General features: G+C 41.4%; 1 protein-coding gene across 11 annotated transcripts in view; it reads left to right on the top strand.

The window, feature by feature from the left end:
• The window catches only part of ttll7 (tubulin tyrosine ligase-like family, member 7), a 116,970-nt gene that overhangs the window by 76,499 nt on the left and 15,823 nt on the right, over positions 1-24,648 (top strand). For 10 of the 11 annotated variants that reach the window (XM_061779103.1, XM_061779100.1, XM_061779101.1 and 7 more), the window contains 5 exons: positions 329-415; positions 5,046-5,271; positions 15,770-16,065; positions 16,647-16,781; positions 23,863-23,943. In XM_061779103.1, the coding sequence (XP_061635087.1) occupies positions 329-415; positions 5,046-5,271; positions 15,770-16,065; positions 16,647-16,781; positions 23,863-23,943 (825 nt within the window). Of the gene's footprint in view, positions 1-328; positions 416-5,045; positions 5,272-15,769; positions 16,066-16,646; positions 16,782-21,126; positions 23,422-23,862; positions 23,944-24,648 lie in introns of those variants that run through there. The other variant, XR_009789334.1, reaches the window with a different exon arrangement.

Raw genomic sequence — 24,648 nt, 5'->3', positions numbered from 1 at the left:
GTATCTCACTCCGTCAAACGCATCTCCAAGGGTCCAACCTTGCTGCGCTGACAATGCCCAGCTTGGCGCAGACTGGTCTGCCAAATAGACAAACACGCGCAGTGAGCCTTGCGCTGGCACACATATCAAGATGTGCACCATTTGCGCTCCAGTGCACGTTGCGCAGTCAACAAATATAGAGCCCATGTGTTGATTAGGTATGACTTTGGATTTTCCACTGTATTTTAAGTTTCCTCGATACTTGTTTGTTTCTTCTTGAGTATACAGAATTAAGATTATTCCTTTGGTTATCACCAATCTGATGTCTTTTGTATGTGTTGGCGTGTAGGAGGAGGACATCTTGGATCTGCTAGAGCAATGTGAACTGGATGACGAGAAGCTGATGGGCAAATCCTCGAGACAACGTGGCCCTAAGGTGCTTTACCAAGAGCGGGAAACACCAACTGGGAAAGACGAAGGAGAATAGAGGCCACTTGCTCCTAGTAAAAGTACAGAATAGGGAGTTTGGGAGGGTGGCAGGTAGGCAGGTGCATAGATCTAATGCCCACACAGAGCATACAGGATGTGATTCCGAGTAGTGTGTTAGGCTCAAGAGGAAAGAATCAGAGAGGCCCAAAGAAAGGACTTGAGTGCCTCAAGGGGACAGCTGTCAGACCGCCTCCTTTTCTCACCAAACTATCATTCTATCGCCCTCTTTCTCTGTCACATGCACCTACACGCCCCCAAGATTTCCCCTGACAGCACATTACTCCCTTCATCACGTTGCTTCGCTCGCCTCCCTTCAACATACACCCCCACCCATTCCCGTTTCTCTTCCCGCACATCTACATCCATTCCTCATTTGAGGGCTAAATTGGCTAGAACAGGGCAGTTCAGGGATGCATTAGCTAGAATAAGGACTTGTTTAGACACAATCACTGTTGTCCAAGTTCATTTGGATGGCGTCACATTCGCTCGTGCTGAATTTGCGGAGAGAGACATTCGGTGCCGGGGAAAGAAAGAGCTGTGATGGGTAAATTTACCCCGTGGGGTGTCTTGCTCAAACGCCATCTGGCGAAAACTGAACCAAAAGCTAGACTAGAGAGTGGGAAAGTGATTAGAGAAATGATTTTGTTGGGAAGGAAGAGGCACAAGACAGAAAGGCTATGAAATTTCATTGGAGGTTATATGTTCTGTCTGTCACATCCATTGAAAGACAATCAGGTTAAGAAGCATGTGCCAGTCTCTTGTTTAAGACAGACTGTAAAGGAGCAAAAACATAATTTGCTATTGTTCGCACTTTTTTTTTTTTTTTTTTTGGTCCTGTTTGGCTGTTAGGTCAAGTAAAATGGAGGATCTGTATCCCTTTTATGCCGGAACAGTTTTATTGTGTCACAGTGGATTTTTTAAAGCTGCCGCTGTGGTTCCTTAGTATTATAATGGATATTTATTGAGAATCAGAGTTGATCAGTCAAGCTGAACAAAGTTTCTAAAGGGGAGTGAGAAAAAAAACACAAAAGACAAAGCACTAACTGTAAACAAGATGAGAAAAATAAATCCTTGTATATCTAGAACAATAACACATTAGATATGAATGTTGTAAGGGACAGTAGTGCTACACCCTGTGAGGGAAGGACAGGACAAGATAGGACAGGACAAGGACAGGAGAAGAAGCATGCAGGACAAGGGTTGTGAACCCGGCTGTACAACTGAAGTGTGTTCTTTTAGTGATGAAATGTCCAATTCTGATACAACTGTTGTTGTCATGCTAGCATCCTAGCCCCTACACTGTTCTCTTTGTGGGCTGCCATTGTTTACAAGCTGGCAGCTTCTCGCTTTTGACACATTCAAACTAAAATATTAAACTAGTAGCCTCTCTAATTTCTGCAAAAGAAATGGATTGCTCCAGGCACTTTTGACAAATCACAGGAGGGCTGCACGATATATTGTTTGAGCATCATCATGTATGTGTGCGCAATAGTCAAATCGGATGGTTCACTGCAATGTTGGTGTACCTAATATGCAGTGGATCAAGTGTAATATTAAAAAAAGACCAGCAGAGAGAACTGTTTGGACATGCAAATAAGATTAGCGCCAACATTACAGTAAATTATAACCCTTCAAAGAACATGCGGAGCAGCCCTGACTGTTATATACTTATCTCCTTGTATGATAATTATAAATGTGGACACAGGGAAAAAATTTACACCAGCTGTGTTTCTGGTATCGCTCTTCAGAATTAAACTAATGTGCATTACAACAGATTACATTTGGGGGGACAGGGAGAGGTGGAGAGCTACGGCTACTGTAAAGAGATAAACTTCTGGTGACTTCAAACTGAAGCACACATGGGTTCTGCAGCAAGATAACGATCCAAAACACACCAGCAAGTCAACTTCTGAATGGCTTAAAAAAACAAAATGAAGGTTTTGGAGTGGCCGGTCTTGAATCCAATTGAAATGCAGTGGCATAGCCTTAAAAAGGCCCTTTAATGCTGGAAAACCCTCCATTTTTGCTAAATTTAAACAATTCTGCAAAGAAGAGTGGGCCAAAATATGTGAAACACTCCTTGCCAGTTATAGAAAACAGCTAATTTCAGTTGCTGCTGCTGATGATGGCCCAACCAGTTATTAGGTTTAGGGGCGCATCACTATTTGGAGTATATATGTATAATATATATGTATAAATATATGTATAAATATATACATATAATATATATATATATTATATGTATATATTTTCCATGCCGCTTATCGTCACTAGGGTCACGGGCGTGCTGGAGCTTATCCCAGCTATATATATATATATATATATATATATATATATATTTATTTTTCTCATTTATGAGTGATGCACTATGATCTTTAAACAGAATATGTTGGTACTGAGTTTGTGGTATAAGTTTGGTGTACAGAATTTGAGAGAGTAAAATGCTAAACAGCAATCGCGATTAGCATTAGCACGCTGTCGATTTTAGGTATAAAAAAAACGGTAACTACCATTCAGCTCACTCTTAAATCGTATAATATGTACATTACACATCTAACAGTGTCTTAAAAATTACTAACAGATGCTCCTCTGTCATTTTTTACAAAGTTTATCAGTGGCCCAACACTGCATCTGCCTGCAATAAATGTCCATGTGAAACATTGGTTCCAGCGGCGCAAACATGGTTCCGGGCAGAATTTAAATGTTTTTGGGTCCTTGCGGAGCTTCTAGGCAGAAATCTTGTCACGAGTATGTTATCATGTATTTTTTTCACATTTCAATATATATTGCAGGTTTAAAAAAAATTGCAATCATTTTTTTCCAATATCGTGCAGCCCTAAATCACAGTCAAATCAGGTGAAGCTTTTCAAAGTGCAAGCTTTCTGCCAAGGTAATACCTGTTTGTATGCATTACTTACAATACAATACAATTAGCTTCTTCTTTAATGCGGATGATAATATTCTTAATAGCTTCAGGTATCTAAAATGCCATCCAGTTTCACTTCAACTCTCGGTGGGCCTTCCTCCCAATTGCTCTCTCTATTAACCTAATGCTCTTGTCTTCCTCTTTATTGTCTCCTCATGAGGTTAATCTCCTATCGTCTCTGTCCTCCTCTCTCAATCACTCGCACAACTAGCCTGCGGTGACTGTGTGTTAAGGCCTACTGATAATTTCCTGCCCATTAGTTCTGTTGGCATGGCAGCGCTGACATGCTAATCGTAGCATAACAAATGTATACTGTATATGCTTTATTAATCAATTTGTCGCCTTACAGGATGGTAGACAGACACTCCATTTAATGAATGTCCCATTTTTTGTGCAAAATTAGTTTGTGAGATCAGGTGTGGGAATCACTAATTCTGATCTCACATTTCCCGAGTTGCAACAGTCAAACATTACAGGCAAGATATTGATATAGATATCAAAATATTGATATTGATAATTTAACTGGTATGTATACAACTGGGTCTGAAACCATGTGCTCTTTTATTTACAGTGACTGGCTTTAAAAAGGTGGATGTATAATTTTGTATAACTACATATTGAATCACCACAAGGTCCAAGTTACTGATGGTAATGGGACTTTGAAGGCTTCTGACATGTTTAAGTGTGTGTGCGGTGGTATACTGTATTCTCCTACAAATCTGGGCATTGGTGAGTGAATGTATGTTTTATTTTTCCCAAGTTTGAGTGGTTTAGATTCAACTACAGTGGAACCTCTTTATCCATCCATCCATTTTCTGAATCACTCATCTTCACTAGGGTCATGGGTGTGGTGGCACCTCTCCCAGCTGACTTCGGACGAGAGGCGCAGTACATCCTGAGCTGGTAGCCAGCCAATTGCAGGGAACCTCTTTAGTTAAACACCATTCATTACAGACCCCCAGTCCACCTAAGATTTTAAAACACCTTTTCCTCAAAAGAAATCACTGCTTGTTGTTCACATTCAGTTCAGTTCAGTTTATTTTTTGAAAGGGGAGAATGCAATTTCATAAAACACATGAAGTACACATGGTTAAAAAAGCCAGAATTAGCCAGAAGGCTAGTTTTCATCTGTAGTCCCCTGGCCATGATGTAAAAAAGCATTAACACTAAACACAGCTGACCTTCTGTTGTATAGTCTATATTTCTGTTATGATTAATGTGCACTTATCCATATTTAACTGAGCAGCCAGGACAGAGTCGTCATTATTGCTTTACCACTTTCCAATAAGTTAAATTTCTGCTTCTGTGGTCTTCCTTTTTCATCTTGGAAATCGTTTACCGCTACTCGTGTGCTAGCATCATAAAAACGTAAAAAGTCAAAGAAAAAAACACAGACTAATGCTTTAGATGTTCACTGAGCAGAAGTCTTTCAAAATATGCTGAAGTCTTAAAGTGAGAGTTGTTGAGGTTGCTTGCCATCATCCTGGACTCTAGATTTTTCTGTGACTTCAATGTATTTGTCTTGAATGGTCAAATTCCATATTGTGGAACCTTCAGGGCACTGTATTTTAAACTGCATTACATATACATATTTATAGACTATATCTTTTTTAGTTCAACTCATGTCTCTAAACGTGTTCATCCCTGCCAGCCCTTGAGCACTATGGCTGAGTGCAGCCAGACATTACCACGTCAACGACCAGACTACTTGGCTGACTTCACCAGCAGCAGCAGCGCTGAAAACTCCTGCTCATCCTCAGATGAAGAAGAGGAAGAGAGGAGAAAAGCGGAAGGGGATACTAGAGGTGGAGAAAAAAGGGAGAAGAAAGTCTCTTACGACCTTGGAAGCAAGGAGAAGAACTTGGCTGAACGCTCAGGTATAGCAATAGGTTGTTTTTTATGGCATACATACAATCCCTGTGAATATTCTCATTCATCCAGGTCATTGCATTCTGAGGGCATTTAATTGATCGTAAATGGACTGTTCTGTTTGTCTTAAAAGACGTTTCCCCTCTTATCTGAGCACACTTCATCAGTTCACGCAAAAAGACTTAGTTAGGACACACTAGCCAGTGTTTGTGTGGCATCAACTATTTATACTCCAAAGATTGGTTTTAGGAGTTTCTTTTCGTGATTATGTGCACTCGAAAATATTATGTACCGTATTTTCACGACCATAGAAGGCGTATTCACCGTATTAGAAGGCGCAGGCATGGTAAAACATGCTAGCTTAAAACATACGGTAGCATGCATGCACGCTACTTTATTGAAGTATTTAACAATGTAGTCATCCATCCATCCATCAGTCATGTTATTTTTTTTATCAATCCTCATCCACAAATCCATCAAAGTCCTCATCTTCTGTAACCGAAATGAACAGCTGGGCAAGTTCCATCAGACACGCCAGGTTCCCTCTCGTCATTGTCTGAGTCAGTCTCGTTGCCGTGCGGCTCCTCAGAAATGATGCCGGCTTTTACGAAAGCTCGAACAACAGTGCAAGCAGACACGTTAGCCTAAGCATCCGCAATCCATTCACAAATTGTGGCGTAACTCGCCCGGCGCTGCCTCCTAGTCTTAGTAAAACTAGGTTCACCATCTGTCATCCATCGCTTTCACACCATTCGTGACTTCACTTTGAACGCCCTGTTTACACGGATGTCCAGCGGTTGGAGTTCCTTAGTCAAGCCTCCCGGAATGATGGCAAGCTTCCTCACTTGCTGCACATGCCAGAGTTATTGCACTCAGTCGAATGGTGACTTGAGACGCTTCTCCCGGCTGTTCTTTGCTCATTAATCCATTGCTCGAGTTGGTCTTCACACTCGGGCCACCTCGCCTTGTTTCCGCATTTTGTTTTTCTTTTTTTCCCCGCGGAAACTCAACTTCGTCTTCTTGACTTGGCGAAGCTCATTTTCCTGCTTCCACAACTTGCGAACCATGGATTTGTTGATCTTGAATTCTCTCGCGGCTGCTCGATTCCCATGTTCCTCTGCATAACTAATAGCTCGCAGTTTAAACTGTGCTTCGTAAGCGTGTCTCTTCGTAGGTGCCATTTTTGGGGGTCCTTAGTCCAACTCGGGCCACCTTGACTTGTTTCCGTGTTTTGTTGTTCTTTTTTTCCCCGGAAACTCAGCTTCGTCTTCTTGACTTGGCGAAGCTCGTTTTCTTGCTTCCTCCACTTGCGAACAATGGATTCGTTGATCTTGAATTCTCTCGCGGCTGCTCAATTCCCATGTTCCTCCGCGTAACTGATACCTTGCAGTTTAAACTGTGCTTCGTAAGCGTGTCTCTTCGTAGGTGCCATTTTCAGGGGTCCTTAGCCAAACCGATGTTGTTTTGCACAATGCACACCCCGGCGCTATATACCTACTGGGGGCGTAGCTTTAGCGTCCTCCTTCACGCACCCTTCCCCCTTTACGTCCGCATGCTGTCCTCAGCCACGTCCGCTTTTCCTCTGTATAAGCAGCGTGTCGGCAGGAAATGCGCCAAGTCAGTCAAGCAGTCAAAAAAAAGTAAAAAAAAAAAAAAAAGTCAAGCGGAGCGCTCATCACACAACAACATTTATAGATGTTGGAACTCGGTGCACACATAAGGCACGGCGCATTTTAAGGCGCCCCGTCCATTTTGGAGAAAATGTAAGACTTTTAAGTGCGCCTTATGGTTGTGAAAATACGGTACTCCTCATTACACTTGTCTAATGAAATCCAATACAAAAGTACGGGATATGTTTATTATTGTGGTGGTAACATTTATATTATTAGTAGTATTATAGTATCTTCCATGCTGTTTCAAATAATCTGCTCACATTATTTAGCTACACAATTGAGGCAAAAATACCACTGCGCTCAATACAGCTGCAATATTGTTAGCTATTGTTAAATTATAACCTCTGACAGTGCCAATAAAAACTGAGCATTAATATTTTTGTACAAGCAGACATTTTTGGATGTCATTGGATTGGAGGTAAAATAGAAAGAAATATCACAAAGTTGCAGTAAGACCTTGTCAGGTGATCTGGCCACAGAATTTAGCTGTCTAAAAAAATGCTCATGCACATAATAAAATACAGTACAATACATTTAGTGTGCTTAGCGGGTCTCCCTCATGGTCAAAATTTCTGAGCTCGAATGTTGGCTCAGACCTAACTGTGGAGTTTGCATATTCTCCAAGTACTTGTGCCGGTTTTCTCCAGGTACTCTGGTTTCCTCCCACGTTCCAAAAACTTGCTGTATGTTAGGTTAACTGAATACTGCAGATTGCCCATTGGTGTGTGTGTGAATGGTTGTTTGTCCACAGTATACAGTGGGTACGGAAAGTATTCAGAACCCCTTAAATTTTTCACTATTGCAGCCATTTGGTAAAATAATTTAAGTTAATTGTTTTCCATCATTAATGTACACACAGCACCCCATATTGACAGACAAAAATGTAATTGTTGAAATTTTTGCAGATTTATTAAAAAAGAAAAACTGAAATATCACACAGCCATAAGTATTCAGACCCTTTGCCGTGACACTTATATATTTAACTCAGGTGCTGTCCATTTCTTCTGATCATCCTTGAGATGGTTCTACACCTTCATTGGAGTCCACCTGTGTTTGATTATACTGATTGAACTTTATTAGGAAAGCCACCCACCTGTCTATATAAGACCTTACAGCTCACAGTGCATGTCAGAGCAAATGAGAATCATGAGGTCAAAGGAACTGCCTGAAGAGCTCAGAGACAGAAATGTGGCAAGGCACAGATATGGCCAAGGTTACAAAAACAATTCTGCTGCACTTGAGGTTCCTAAGAGCACCCTTCCCCCTTTACTAAGGTGCTTCGGGAGTATGTGGTGCCAAAACCCTGATACGGGCTATTCGTTCCCTGTACAACCAGTGTCAGAGTTTGGTCCGTATTGCCGGCAGTAAGTCGGACTCGTTTCTGGTGAGGTTTGGACCAAGGCTGTCCTTTGTCACCGATTCTGTTCGGAATGGACAGCCGAGGCGTAGAGGGGTAGAGGGGTTCCGGTTTGGTGGCCTCAGTATTGCATCTTTGCTTTTTGTAGATGATGTGGTCCTGTTGGTTTCATCAAGCCGTGATCTCCAACTCTCTCTGGAGCGGTTCGGAACCGAGTGTGAAGCGGCTGGGATGAGAATGAACACCTCCAAATCTGGAGGTGTTCAGAGAGAGAGATAGAGAGAGAGAGATTTTCTCTCAGCACCTCCAAATTTGAGACCATGGTCCTCAGTCGGAAAAGGGTGGAGTTCCCTCTCCAGGTCAGAGATGAGATCCTGCCCCAAGTGGAGAAGTTTAAATATCTAGGGGTCTTGTTCACGAGTGAGGGAAGAATGAAACGGGAGATCGACAGGCTGATCGGTGCAGCGTCTGCAGTGATGCGGACTTTGCATTGGTCCGTTGTGGTGAAGAAGGAGCTCAGCCGAAAGGCGAAGCTCTCTATTTACCCTTTGATCCGACCCTCACCTATGGTAGCGAGCTGTGACCGTGACCGAAAGAACAAGAGCCCGAAATGAGTTTCCTCCGCAGGTGTGTCCAGGCTCTCCCTTAGAGATAGGGTGAGAAGATTGGTCATCCGTGAGGGGCTCAGAGTAGAGCTGCTGCTCCTCCGCATCGAGGTGAGCCAGGTGAGGTGGGTGGGGCATTTGATTCGAATGCCTCCTGGACGCCTCCCTGGTGAGATGTTCCTGGCACGTCCCACCGGGAGGAGAACCCGGGGACGACCCAGGACACGCTGGAGAGACTACGTATCTCGCCTTGCCTGGGAATGCCTCGGGTTCCCCTCGGAAGAGCTGGAGGAAGTGGCTGGGGAGAGGGAAGTCTGGGCTTCCCTGTTAAAGCTACTGCTCCCGCAACCCGACCTCGGACAAGCAGAAGGAAATGGATGGATGGATGTATTTACAAGGAAACATTAGACCACAAAACACGTCTTAAGTGTTGGGAAAAGGGCTATACGAATTAGATTTATTGTTGTTATAATGATACAGTTGCAACAATCTCACAACACAAACACCATTGTCATGTTTTGCTATTACAATATTTCCATATGCGCGTCCGTACCAAGACTGTTCGTGAACCGAAAATAGTGGATGAACTGAAGTAATTTCTCTTTTCGTGCACAATGCAAATCGCTCGTAAACCGAGGCTCCACAGTATAGGCCAAATGTGAGTGAAGAACATGAAGGAATACAAGAACACAACTCTTGAGTGTCGCAGGTGAAGAAAGTGGCACATATTTTGACAAAAATGAATTGATGAAGTTGAGGGACAAAAACTCCCCTTTTACCTTAAAACAACTTTACATTTATGATGAAATGCTCCCTGTTTTAGTATGAGACTGATAAGCCACAAACATCCACTAAACTTTACACCAATCTGATCGGGTTGATCGGTATCTGCCGATATTTAGCGTTTTATGCTGATCGGCTGATTGGCTTTAATGTCATAATTTGCTGCTCCGCAAAAGACATTTACTCCGCATCGCCATCGTGCACAGTATATTTTAATCCAAAAGCTACTTTATTTTTAGCCTTGTCGTGTGTCTTTTACGTAGTAATGTAAATATCTGACGGCCACTAAAGTTAGTAAAAAAAAAAAAAACACGGCGGTGTGGAACAGACAACACGTCTGAGACAGGCAACACGTAATGCCCGGATCAGACGACAAGACAAATTTGCTCTTTCACGATTGCCCTATGTCAGACTACTGCAATAAAATTTTGTATTCCGTTACCACCGCATTCCTTTTTTTGCGATCATTGGGCTTTATCTTGTCAATGCGACCGGATACACCCGTTACCGTGGCGACAACAACAAGACTGGATCGCGCCGACTGTATTATAAGAACAAAATGGGGAAAAACGTGTGTTGGTGGTCACCAGTGCTCAGGAGAGGACGTTCATTTAAGGCTTGCTTGAAATATGTTCACATACTTTTAATACGATACGGCTCGCAAGCAGGCAACAAAACGTTATGTAGCCTAGCACGCTAGTGCTAGCACTAACGGTTCTGCGCAAACATGCTGCCGTTCTGTCGATTCATGTTCTAAAGTTTCGGTGTGGGTGAAGTAATTTAATTACAATAACTTAATTACAGTAAGTTAGCATTGTTTCTGTCATGTTGTAATATTGGTTTGACCTGACTGATTAGAATACATGACCTGAATAGAGTGATTTCCAACCTTTATCGAGTCAAGGAACATATTTTACAATTGAAAAATCTCACGGCACACCAACAAACAAAAATGTCACAAAAGGTGGATACATTAATTACTGTATATACTTCCTGACATCTAATAGAAGACCATTCATTTGTTCTGTCTATCACTATGCCTCACTGGCATAAATAGATGAACAAAGATACATTATTTATTGTAAATATAACTTTTTGAGCAATTAAGTACACAAGTATATACAGTAAATGAACAGGTCATTGAAATAGACACACTGCTCCATCTTGTGATCGGATCGGTGATCGGTTATCGTTTTTTTAAACTCGCTGATCAGTGATCGGCCCCAAAAATCCTGATCGTGTAAACCCTAACATCCACATATTATGGCGAAATGTCATGTTAACTTTCATTCATTTCAAGTAGCACCTTTTTTCACAGTCCATGTGCCGACCTTGTTGAAGAGAAGAAAAAATCACTCCAGTTACAGAGTCGGGTGAAAAAAGGATACTTGAGTGAGCTCACTGTGTTTATAACAAAATAGCAGACACAGCCGTGAAACATTTGGACTGTGAATGAGTGTGTGAGTGGATGTGTGTACAGATAAAGACAGAAACCCTGCCAATACCCACTCCACACCAAGCCATCAAAAGTCTGGATGACTAAGACACATAATGCTCTCATTTGGGATCCAGTGCACGGATGCTTCAGCAGCAACCCATTCATGAACACATAATGCAGATACACATAGTAAATTTATAGCAAAGACAATTACGCTGGCTACAATACCAGTTGGAGGCGTCTCAAGGATGATGGAGAGGTTCAGCGTATGCTTTCACGTATGTCTCATTGTGTGTGTGAGATGCTAATTAACATGGACATATTTACACTCCTAAGTTTCATCTTACCAACCCTAAAAAGGTCACTGCATGTCATAGTTTTGTCTAAACTGGCCATTAGTAATAGACTGACTACTACTACAAATCCTAAAAAACACTGCAATTGCTAGTAATGTCTTGCCGCAGTCGCTGTGCTCTGTTGGCAGTGTCAGGCACCTAACTGTCTGTGAGGCTGTGAATGTGTATAGGCTGAGTTCTGACTGATTGGGTGAGAAAGCCAAGTAGACTGGTGTGAGTTAAGAAAGAGGAGATTGTGTGTTGGGGGGAGAGCAGACTGTTACAGTTGACAATGACCCATCCTATGTGCATTAAAGAGAGTCTTGATCGATCACCTCCTTGTCATCCTTTTAATGTTTGGTCATATGCTACAATAAATAAAAGACATTTTGGTTGCGTGGGGTAGTTTTAGGAGCCGCTGTGACTAAACGACATTTGGTTGATCCAGCTGCGCCAGTTTTGCTTACAGTTCTGTGAAAAGCAATCCTTGCGATGTGCAATTAAACGTTAGTCAACAGCTTGTCTGCAGTAGAGTTTGCAGGGGAAGGTGGAAGTTGGTGGAATCCCATTGTTCATACAATGTCATGGATTATGTACTTTAATTACTGTATGTACAGTTTGTTTCATCTATAACGTTTATACAAATATACAGAGCAGGTGACCACTTATACTGAAAGTATGTTTGAAATAGTCACTTTAATTTGTAAAGTTCAAGAGTCAATAGAGGCTATGAGTATTATTATGGTCATGTAGAAAATGGAGTGAAAATCATTTGTAGATCTTCATAAATTGATTTAATTTTAAGGCGCGATACTATATTTTTCTGCACAAATCACGTATGGCGCGTGGCGTAACTCTGCAAGGAGGTGTGTTACACTGGGTTGTCGTAATCTCGCAGATATGCGCAGCAGGCGTATTTAAAAAAAAAAAAAGGGGCTGTCTGGGCTGGTAGGCGTAAACAGAGACGACTTTATTCTCTGCCAGTCAAAGCGGCTTAATTCATTCATTCTCTTTATGTGAGGCACACTGATGGTCTCGCATGCATGGAGCATTGCTTCTTGGCTGGTGTGGCAAAAGGCAAAGTGATTAAATAAAGTATGAGCTGGTGATAACCACAGGCAACTTAAATATGTCTGCGGAGCTCATGAATCTATCCCCAACCATGTCTGATCGTTTGTGCATATGCACACCCCCAAACCCCATAGCTGCATGCTGGCCAGTGGGGTGATTTAAATAAAGAAAATGGGCTAATAATGATGATTCAAAGAACCGCTTTCGACAATGATTTAGAGGATTCAAAGTCAGATGTTCACATGTTTATGAATGAAATACGTATGATCCACCCCACGTCTGCGGATCTCGTGTATCTGTCTGCCCACTCTGTGAGGAGGCGGGCTAGACCCAGTTTTGGTACTTTAGTGGACTGTTGCAACTCCAGCGCATTTAAAATAGGATTTTTCAGCTGGTGTGGGCGTCACCACAGCTGGCTTTAATCCTCTCCAGTTGAAGCAGGTTATTGCGTACCCTATTAAAAGCGGTGCAAATAGTCTTGCATGGTGACGTCATATATGCGGAAGAGGACTCACTTCGTGTGTGACAGGAACATTGAACGTTGGTGGTATACCCCAATTAAATACAGAATGAACTGATGAAAAATTGCTGGCCACTTAAATGTGTCGGCGGAGCTCATTGATCTATATCCCCTCCAGCGATTGTTTTTCTCTTCCTGAAGTCACCTATTGACAGAGAGTCTGCTCTGGCCTAAGACATAATACAACCCCAATTCCAATGAAGTTGGGACGTTGTGTTAAACAGAAATAAAAACAGAATACAATGATTTGCAAATCATGTTCAACCTATATTTAATTGATTACGCTACAAAGACATTTAATGTTCAAACTGATAAACTTCATTGTTTTTAGCAAAGAATCATTAACTTAGAATTTTATGGCTGCAACACGTTCCAAACAAGTTGGGACAGGGTCATGTTTACCACTGTGTTACATCACCTTTTCTTATAACAACATTCAATAAACGTTTGGGAACTGAGGACACTAATTGTTGAAGCTTTGTAGGTGGAATTCTTTCCCATTCTTGCTTGATGTACAGCTTCAGCTGTTCAACAGTCCGGGGTCTCCGTTGTCGTAGTTTACGCTTCATAAAGCGCCACACATTTTCAATGGGAGACAGGTCTGGACTGCAGGCAGGCCAGTCGAGTACCCGCACGCTTTTACTACTAAGCCACGCTGTTGTAACACGTGCAGAATGTGCCATTGGCACTAACACAGCCCCATACCATCACAGATGCTGGCTTTTGAACTTTGCGTCCATAACAGTCCGGTTGGTTCTTTTCCTCTTTGGCCTGGTGGACACGATGGCCACAATTTCCAAAAACAATTTGAAATGTGGACTCGTCGGACCACAGAACACTTTTCCACTTTGCATCAGTCCATCTTAGATGAGCTCGGGCCGAGAGAAGCCGGCAGCGTTTCTGGGTGTTGTTGATAAATGGCTTTTGCTTTGCATAGTAGAGTTTCAAGTTGCACTTACAGATGTAGCGCCAAACTGTATTTACTGACATTGGTTTTCTGAAGTGTTCCTGAGCCCATGTGCCGCCTGAGGGATTGAAGGTCACAGGCATTCAATATTGGTTTTCGGCTTTGCTGCTTACATGCCATGATTTTTCCAGATTCCCAGAACCTTTTGATGATATTATGGACCGTAGATTATGAAATCCCTAAATTCCTTGCAATTGTACATTGATGAACATTGTCCTTATTTTCTCACGCACTTGAACCTCGCCCCATCTTTGCTTGTGAATGACTGAGCAATTCTCCTTTTATACCCAATCATGGCACCCACCTGTTCCCAATTAGCTTGTTCACCTGTGGGATGTTCCAAACAGGTGTCTGATGAGCATTCCTCAACTTTCTCAGTCTTTTTTGCCACCTGTCGCAGCTTGTTTGGAACGTGTTGCAGCCATAAAATTCTAAGTTAATGATTATTTGCTAAAAACAATAAAGTTTATCAGTTTGAACATTAAATATCTTGTCTTTGTAGTGTATTCAATTAAATATAGGTGGAACATGATTTGCAAATCAGTATATTCTGTTTTTATTGATGTTTAACACAATGTCCCAACTTCATTGGAATTGGGGTTGTAATAAAAAAACATATTTAGCACTTTTCTAGACACTTTACCAATTACACAATTCACTCCATAGTCTCACCTGGTGGTGGTAAGCAACTTGTGTGACCACAGCTGCCCTGGGGCAATCTGATGAACGTGTGGCTGCCATTCTGCACCTATGGCCCATCTAAACACCAACAAACATCCAACCACATTCATTCATAGGCAATGTAGATTAAGCATTTTACCCAGGGACACAATGACGACAGTACGCTCATACGAACCGGTGACCCTCCGGTTTCAGGGCATACTCTTATCCTCTGCGCTACTTCTGACATGTCCAATGCGAAAATATTGCTTTATAAAAATATATCATTTTCTTAGCCAGGCCATTGCCTTGTCTAATAAAAAAGTGCCACCATGTTGTGATATAGACCAGTGAGGCACAAAGTGTGGTACTTGTACCACTAGTGGTATGTGAAAGAATCACTGAATAAAATACAATATTGTAAATACAATAAAATTTACATTTACAATATGAAATACAACAAAACATTAAAATGAAGCTTTTAGGAATGCATACAGGCTGGACGTTTTTTTTAACTTTTCAAGTACAGTACATTTTTTTAAGTGCAGTTCAGTTTTCTTTAACCTTTCGGTACAATACATTTGCATTTAATATTTGTTTTTTTACGATATAAATACATTTTTTAACTTTAACTTTTGGTGTTAATGTTCAAACTGTGCATAATGTTACAATGGCTTACAATGCAATTAGATATAGTACTTTTTAGGAATAAAACCTTGTTTTTTATGAACACTTCGGCCTAATATGTCAAGATAGTGGTACTTGGTATTTTTTTAGGTGGTACTTGGTGTCAAAGGTTTGAGAATCGCTGCAATAGACAATTAGAAACTTTTATGGATGGGTGTGTTACGCACAGATTTTCACAATTTTTGCAAGACTTGGTACCTATTCCCTGCGAATAGAACAATTTTATGTGCTTGACATTAAGATTCAGAAGATATTCCGTTTTGGATCATAGATTTGTTCTTACTTTTTAATTTTAGTGTCCACTAACTGTGTGCTGTAAAAGTGACACTTCATCACCTTCAAAACCATTCTTAAATACATGTTAAGAAATTCCTTGAATCTCCTTTTTTCCCCGCTCTGTTTCTGCACAGGTCGGATGCATTGGAAACCAGCAGTCAAGCCAATCAAAACCAGTTCGGGCTCTTCTGCTTCTCCGACTCTCTCCGGCCGAATCAGACGCTCCATCTCCTGCCCTCGCTCCATCGCTTCTCTCTCGTCACCCAACGAAGTGCGAGCTCCGTTCACTAGGCCCTCTCCTAACGTTCTGGTTGTGACTACCCCCGTTCGGCCGAGCTCTGCGATACTACGCTCTCATTCGTTAAGCCGCAGTGGCTCTGCCCATCGTGTGCCTCACAGCAACAGCCTGGGCACAATTCACTCCAACATTGTAAGATCACAAACACACACAGACATACTGTACATGCAAACACATGATTTTCTCTTCTTTACAACTTTTTTTGTCATACCGGTTCTTACAACTGTCCTCAATGACAATGTCTATTATGTTGCCACCTGTCGTTTAACGCCTGCCTCATCCATTCTCCTACCTGCTAAACAAGTGCCCTGGTAACTTTAAAAAGCCACCGCCTTGCATACATGCATCTTGAGATACAACATGTAATTTGTAGTCTTTTGAAAGCTATACAACACTGTTCTGAAAAAATAAGACTCATAGTTCAAATTTTCTCATTAATTTCTCAGCTGTGGAACTAATCCAAATAATCAAATCGCAAAGACTACACTCTAGCCAGTGTAAAGTGCCTTCAACATGCATTATTTACAATAAATCAACAGTGGGTGACTTGACTGAGTACAAGAAAAAAAATTAATACAACTGAAATCACACCAAAGACAGCCACTGTATGCGTATATTATCATGTACAATTCCATTATATACTGTTAGCAGTTATATAGGAACACTTAAAGTTGGTTATCCTATTTTTTTTTTCTTATTGGACATTTGTTCAGGGTGATCCACTAATTAACCTGAGGAGTAAAGAGCAGGAAGCAGAGCTTATACGTCAGACGTTGACTGCGCTCACAGTCATGAGGATCCGATTTCCCGGAAAAACGGAGGAGGAGGCTGAGGCAGTGTTGGATGAGGTGGGTAGGCTACATCTACGTGTATATCTTTACTAGTACAACTGTAAAGGCCTTTTCACACCATACTTGGCAATGTGCAGCATGCCGTCGACTTTCCCATTCATTGTGTATGTGCTGATGAGGCGGGACTACAGAATGCCATGGCCCGGCAAATGCAGAGAGCGGCTGACGTGACGTGATGCGCCCTCGAACATAATGTTCAATTAAAAATAGGCGTTGCGGTGGGGGGTGAGGGACATTAAAAACAATAAAACACTAAAACAGTGCAGCGTCTCATGCGGAGTTGAAAGCCAAATAATAAAAATGGGTATTAACACAAGTTTTAAAGATGGACAGTAAGGGAGCTTGCCCTAATATTTAGGGGGAGGTTATTCTACAGCGATGGACCGGCAAAGGAAAAGCTCTATCCCCTCTGAGCCTCTGTTTCGTCCTTGGCACCTCCAGGAGCGTCTGGTGGGCTGATCTACGTACAGGAGTATAGGGGTGGAGCACCTCATAGACGTAAGGTGAGGGGAGACAATTTAAAGATTTAAAAACAAGTAAAATAATCTTAAAATAGACTCTAAAATGCACAGGAAGCCAGTGAAGGGAGGCCAGAATTGGTGTTATGTGCTCCCTTATGTGCGCTCCAGTTAGGAGACAAGCAGCAGCATTCTGAGCCAACTGGAGATGTCTGAGGGAGGACTGGATGACTCCAAAATAAAGTGCATTACAGTAATCCAGGCGAGATGTAACAAAGGCATGGATTACTGTTTCAAAGTGCTGTTGTGAAAGAAGAGGCTTTACTTGCGCTAGCTGCCTAAGATAAAAAAAAAAGCTGGCCTAGACAACCGCACCAATTTGCAGATCCAGTTTAAAATCACTGTCCAGTTTAAAACCCAAGTTCGAGACTGTTGGCTTTTAGTAGTGTGTCAATGGGGGGATTTTCAAGGACCGAACACCATAACTTCTGTTTTCTTATCGTTAAAATGCAAAACTAAACTTATATTAAAGTGTTTTGGGATCAATGTTTGATGTATTGTATATTTATAGTTTAAATCATATTATATTTGCAGCAGGGCTCATTCCCTATTTCTACTTTACTGTATTACGGAGACAAGATGGAAAGACAGGGAAGTATGTACAGTACGAGTGAAGAAGAGGTAAAAATGTGAGATCCACTTTTTCTCCCAAAGACCCCTCTGTGGTCAGATGCGCTAACTAATGTAGCCTAACTAGGTTTAACCCGTCTCTTACCCACACAAAAGCATGTCCTCTCTAGGCCAAGCTCCCATTGTTTTTCACAGGACCCCAGTGACAACATGTTTGCAGCCCCTTGCTATTCTCTGCTGTTCCTTTCTATTAATTAATCAGTCTCTTAGATTTTTTTTGTGACATCTCAGGGTTTATCCAATGTAACTTCTGAAAAATGCTGCTATGACAGTGAACTTTCTTACAATTTTTACTTATTCCTACACTTTTCTTGCACTCATATTTTTATTCTGATATTGGAGATCGTAAGAAATCAAGCATAGAAGCAGTGACAGAGTCTTGACACAATCATGTGCTCTTTTTGTCACACATTCAAGGCAGTGTTTCACCTTGAATTTCCAAGAGAAGCAACAACACCTCAGTCCAATGAATATGCCTGGGAGTCCGATGAAAGCACCCATGTGTCTAATTTTCTAACTCAGATCCTTTTAAAAGCCGTGGCTGTCCTTAGAACCAGCTGTCCGCTCAGCACCAAAGTCCCTAATTGTGCTCAAAAGACAGACGGATGCCGGACTCTCTTCAACCCTGACTAATAAAGTAGCAGCAAAACAATGCGGTCAACTGGTCAAATTGTTAAAAAAAATAAAAAAATAATAATAAAAAAACTATAAAATTAACCTTAATAACCTTGATAACCCTAATCTTAATTCTAGTTGTGTTGCTCTTGAGGGCCATAAAATTCTAAGTTAATGATTATTTGCTAAAAACAATCAAGTTTATCAGTTTGAACATTATAGTCTTTGTAGTGTATTCAATTAAATATAGGTTGAAAATGATTTGCAGATCGGCGGCACGGTGGAGGACTGGTTAGAGCGTCTGCCTCACAGTTCTGAGGACCGAGGCTCAATCCCCGGCCCCGCCTGTGTGGAGTTTGCTTGTTCTCCCCGTGCCTGCGTGGGTTTTCTCCGGGCACTCCAGGTTTCCTCCCACATCCCAAAAACATGCATGCTAGGTTAATTGACAACTCTAAATTGCCCGTAGGTGTGAATGTGAGTGCGGATGGTTGTTTGTTTATATGTGCCCTGCGATTGGCTGGCAACCAGTTCAGGGTGTACCCCGGCCTCCTGCCCGATGATAGCTGGGATAGGCTCCAGCACGCCCGCGACCCTAGTGAGGAGAAGCGGCTCAGAAAATGGATGGATGGATGATTTGCAAATCATTGTATTCTGTTTTTATTTATGTTGAACACAACGTCCCAACTTCATTGGAATAGGGGTTGTACATTACGTTACTTTATGATTGTTCTTCTGATAAACAGTAGAACACTAAACGTTTGAAGATGATTACGCTCTAAAAAGTTACTTTCTTATATTATTTAAATACAATTTAAAAGCTCTAAAAAATAATGAATAATGAAAAATGAAGAATAATGAACAATTTATCATTGTAAATCTGACCCTCGGAGGACCATTTAATTTCCTTCAGTTGTCAACAACTTTGTTATATGTATTATTACCATCTACAGGACTGGAAAGATACATTATTGACCACTGTACATCAGAGGTATGGACTTGAGTCACATGACTTGGACTCGATTCATGAATTTGATGACTTTAGACGACGTTATGTCACAAGACGTGCAACTCGACTTGGACTACTTGAACACCAACGACTCGTGACTTCACTCGGACTCAAGCCCACTGACTTACCACTTTTATCAAGTACTGAGAAACAATCGCGCAGCTCTCTCTCAGTAGCTCAACATGCCAAAGATCATTTTATTACAGGAAATTCAGAATGATGTAACCATTAAGTTGAATCGCTCAACAGATATCACTCAGGTGGAAGTGTCCCACCATACTAAGCTTAATTAGAGCTTGATTTTTTTTAACGGTTAACGACCTGTTTGGCGCGCTCAAGTACAGTAATTGACCAGAAGGTCACTCTTTATGACACGAGCTAAAGTAATCCATCCATCCATTCTCTCCACCACTTATCCTCACCAGGGTCGCAGGCCGCTGGAGCCTATCCCAGCTATCTTCGGGCGGGAAGCGGGGTACACCCTGAACCGGTCGCCAGCCAATCGCAGGGCACATAGAAACAAACAACCATTCGTACTCACATTCACACCTACGGGCAATTTAAAGACTTCATTCAACCTACCACGGATGTTTTTGGGATATGGGAGGAAACCGGAGTGCCCGGAGAAACCCCACGCAGGCACGGGGAGAACATGCAAACTCCACACAGGCGGGGCTGGGATTTGAACCTGCGGTCCCCAGAACTGTGAAGCAGATGTGCTAACCAGTCGTCCACCGTGCCGGCTAGCTAAAGTAAAGTATTTAAAAAAAAAAAAAAAACAGTACGACATCATCAACAATGAATGTGGCCATTACATAAGGTACACATTCTTCGAAGTACTGGTAACATACACAGAAACAATGACAATTAACATAACAATAAGGATGAATTATTTCCCCAAAAAATCCAAATTGCATTGTGGGAATTGCGCGGCTTTGACGTTACGTATGCTTGTTTTCTTTAACATTAGCATCTAGCTTTGTGAACGATCACACAAATAGTTATACGGCGCGCCGGCTGTTTGCTGTCTGGGCTTCCTGTACATTACAGTCTGGTTAGTATAGTGTTCTCAAGAATTAGTCTTGTATTTCTTTTTTTCTTCACTTTATTTACAGATCAGCACACAGCTAGCGTCTATTCAACATGAAGCTACACTCTTCTTCGTGTCCTTTTCTTCTTCTTTGCCTCTTCTTGATGTAATATTTTTACACAGTGCCCTCTAGTGTTCTTGCTTAGATACCAGAGTTGGATAAAATTGTGCCTTTATAACAAGATGACAAACTTGTGTTCCTCTTTTTTTTAATTAATGCCATCTTTATTATACTCACAAGAAATGCCAAGTTTAAACTGAAATCTATTTATATTTGTGTTTTATTTATTTGTATGTGTTTGAAATTGCCTCACTAGCAGAGGGGTGAGCAGAAGGCTGTGACGGGATGAGCATGCTGTGACTACCATGAGATTACGTGATTTCCTAAAACGAAAAACATGGCGGCGCCCTTTGCATAGACTTGGAAAAGCAGCTATTACAAGACAAAATTTCTCTTTTCACAAGTCTTTTTTCCTTTTTCAGCGGGGGATGGTTGCTTCGTTCTTTTCTCTTTTCCTACATCAGCTTCGCTAGCAGTGGTAACTTGCAGAGAGCCTCTTGAGATTCGCGCAGCTACGTCAACGCCAACTCGTCTGTCATGAAGGATCCCAGCCCCTGCGTCAAGCTGCCGCTGGAGAAAAAAAAGGCAGATTCTTCCACTTCAACTGAGGATTTACTTGATTCGACAGAAACACACACTAGTGTCCTCCTCTCAATCGATAAATTGTCAATTACACTTGACTTGCTTCGCCAAGAGATCACCGAACTCAGAAAGTTCATGCAACAACGGGTCCAAGAGCTAAGATGAGACAATACTGCGCTTCAGTCAAACATGATGTCAGTGTCAGCAGAACTACAAACTCTTAGACTGGAATATAAAATCATGAAAGAAACTACGCTGGACATTCAATCACGAAGCATGCGCAACAATCTCATTTTCTCTGGCATTCCAGAAAATGCTCCGGAATATCCTAGGTCGCAGATTAAAAAATTCATGATTTCCACGCTCAAGATACAGTCAACAAGATTACCTTTTACCATGTTCATTGATTGGGAGGCCCTCGTACAGGAAACCGACTATGTCCCATCATTGCAAAGTTTGAACACTTTCAGCAAAAGGTATTTGTGAAATCCAAAGGTCGTGAGCATCCGATGGGCTCACCACCTGTGGGAGGGGCCATAGGGGTCAGGTGCAGTGCGAGCTGGGCGGTGGCCAGAGGCAGGGACCTTGGCGATCCGATCCCCGTCTACAGAAGCTGGCTCTAGGGATGTGGAATGTCACCTCTGGCAGGAGCCCGAGCTGGTGTGTGAGGTCGAGAAGTTCCGACTAGATATAGTCGGACTCGCCTCCACACATAGCTTGGGCTCTGGCACCAGTCCTCTCGAGAGGGGTTGGACTCTCTTCCACTCTGGAGTTGCCCACGGTAAGAGGCGCCGAGCCGGTGTGGGTGTACTTATTGCCCCCCGGCTAGGCGCCTGTACGTTGGGGTTGACCCCAGTGGACGAGAAGGTAGCCTCCTTCCGCCTTCGGGTGGGGGGACAGGTCCTGACTGTTACCTACGTTAAATTCTTTAAATACACCAAGGAAGGGTATTCAAAATTTTATTTCAGATGCAACCAGAGAAAACAGGTATTGCAAACTTGGAGTAGTATTCATATTATTACATATTGTGAATGGGGATTATTTTGACAATAATTAATAATATTTTACATTTTACGTGGTCGTCGACTTATAAACGTTTCCTAGGCAAAAAGGGAAGAATTGAACACAACCGACCATTTTCTGCACTCTCCTTAATATTTCTAATATTAATGTGCACGCTGTAGGCCTAAACCACACAATAGGATAAGCCCATACACCCCCCCCCCCCCCCCCCCGCACAATGAAACAAAATTTGTGTGTGTGTCTGTCTGTGTGTGTGTTTGTGATACGTGGATTGTCAGACAATTAACACTACACTTGTAATGCTAACAAACACTAATGAGAACTGGAGAAAGGCAAGATGAGTACCCTCACGTGTAAGGCTTGGTGTTCCCCCTCAGGACAGAACACACCTTCAGTTAGAATTTCAACAATCTTTGGCATTTGATATCTGCTGTGGTCAAGTGAAGAGCATATTGCGCTAATGTTGTGTGCACATTGGACTAATTACCTCTTTTATTATATTAAAAATTGGCTTTTTGTTGCAGTTGCAACCTCTGAAAGGTGGACTGCATCAAGTGCATTTTGTATGCTTTAATTAAGGGTAATTTGTGTATATATTATAATAACTGTGACAAATGTGCAGGCACAAACAGTTTTCACTGAGAGGAAACAGATCAAGCAAAAATACTGTGTTTAACTTCATATCATATACAGACCCTTTCCAAAAAATTTGAAAATCATGAAAAAGTTTATTTATTTCCATCATTCCATTCAAAAAGTTTAACTTTCATTGATTATAGATTCATGGCCCACAATTTTAACAATTTCAATAATGTATTTGTTTATTTTTACATAATTTGGGCTTCCATCGCATAAAACCCACGAAATTAGGAATTCCCCAAAAAATAGAATACTGTGAAGAAATCAGCCCAAATTTTGCAAGCCATGAATGTTATAAACTAAGTGTCACACACTAATCAGCTACTGAACTCAAAAAGCACCTGCACAGATTTCCCCAGGTGTCAATAAATTGCTTCAGTTTGGTTCGATTGTCTCTGTTGGGTAAAATATGGGGAAGACCGCTGACTTGACATCTGGCCAGAAGACCATCATTGATACCCTCCATAGGATGGGTAAGCCACAAACATTCATAGCTTAGGAAGCCAAAGGGTCTGTACTACTTTATTAGTACTGCTACAACTACTAAGCCTATGTATGTAAACATGAAATGTGTATGTCAGTTTTCCCTCACTGGATACACATTTTTGCACAATAGTAATGAGCATCAGGGAATTAACAAGCAATTCTATGGAAAACTGCAGAGTTGAATTTGTGATATTTTTTTCCCCCCTCTACTGTGACATTGCATCTTTTTAAAGTTAAAATATTTTCTTTTTCAGCGATCATTAAGATTATCTTGAAATTAAGAGATTAAAATTTAATTAAGCACAAAAGGTGTGTAATTATTTTACTGATCTTTAAATACTACTGATAGTGTGAGAAAATAATTGTATTAATAATTATGGTCCATGGTTAAAGTTATGGTCAAAATTGTTTTAAAATTTTGTCCACAGATCCTTGACAACTGGAAATACCATAAACCAAAGGTAGCCTCCTATTGGCTTGTAAAGTTGGACTCTACTAAACAACGGAAGGTAAGCAGATACAATATTTTTTTTTGTACACAGTATCATCATTTTAATTTCCCTTTGCAGAGAAAAGGATGATCGTATTGACTCCAGGTCTTTTGTAAGACATTGCATAAAACATTCTTATTTCCAGTTATCAAGATCTAATATTGTTGTGTTCTTGTAAGCAATGGGCACATGATTAAGATAACAAAATAAGGTCATGCTAATCACAAAATACACAGTTCCAGCCTGCCAGGCTGAAGTGAAAGATAGCTGAGATGGTGTTGAAAAATGTGCTAATGCAAGCCTACTTACTTCCAGCAGTCCACCTACCCAATTTCTATTTTCTTGCTTGTCCCAGATGAGTTGTAGAGCCTAGTCCAGCTGCCTTTGAGCGAGAGGCAGGATATACTTTGGACTGGTCACCAGCCAATCGTAGGGCACATGTCGAGAAACAACCATTTATTTACACTCACATTCACACCAATCAGAATCAAAATCATATTTATTTGCCAAGTATGTCAAAAACAGTAGTTGGAGCTCCTCTAGTATGACAACAGACAGCCATTTTGACAAAAAATACTTTTGAGACATGAAAAAAAATCGAAACACGCAATAGAGAGTCACTGAGCAATGAAAGTTTATCAGTAATGTGGTAATGCTGATACAAATGTTTTTTTTTTTGTTTTTGTGGTGACAATTTTGCAAATGATGCAGAGTCCTCTAGCA

The sequence above is a fragment of the Phyllopteryx taeniolatus genome, chromosome 7 (genome assembly GCF_024500385.1).
Source record: "Phyllopteryx taeniolatus isolate TA_2022b chromosome 7, UOR_Ptae_1.2, whole genome shotgun sequence".
Classification (NCBI taxonomy): domain Eukaryota; kingdom Metazoa; phylum Chordata; class Actinopteri; order Syngnathiformes; family Syngnathidae; genus Phyllopteryx; species Phyllopteryx taeniolatus.
This window is presented reverse-complemented; position numbering and strand designations above follow the sequence as displayed.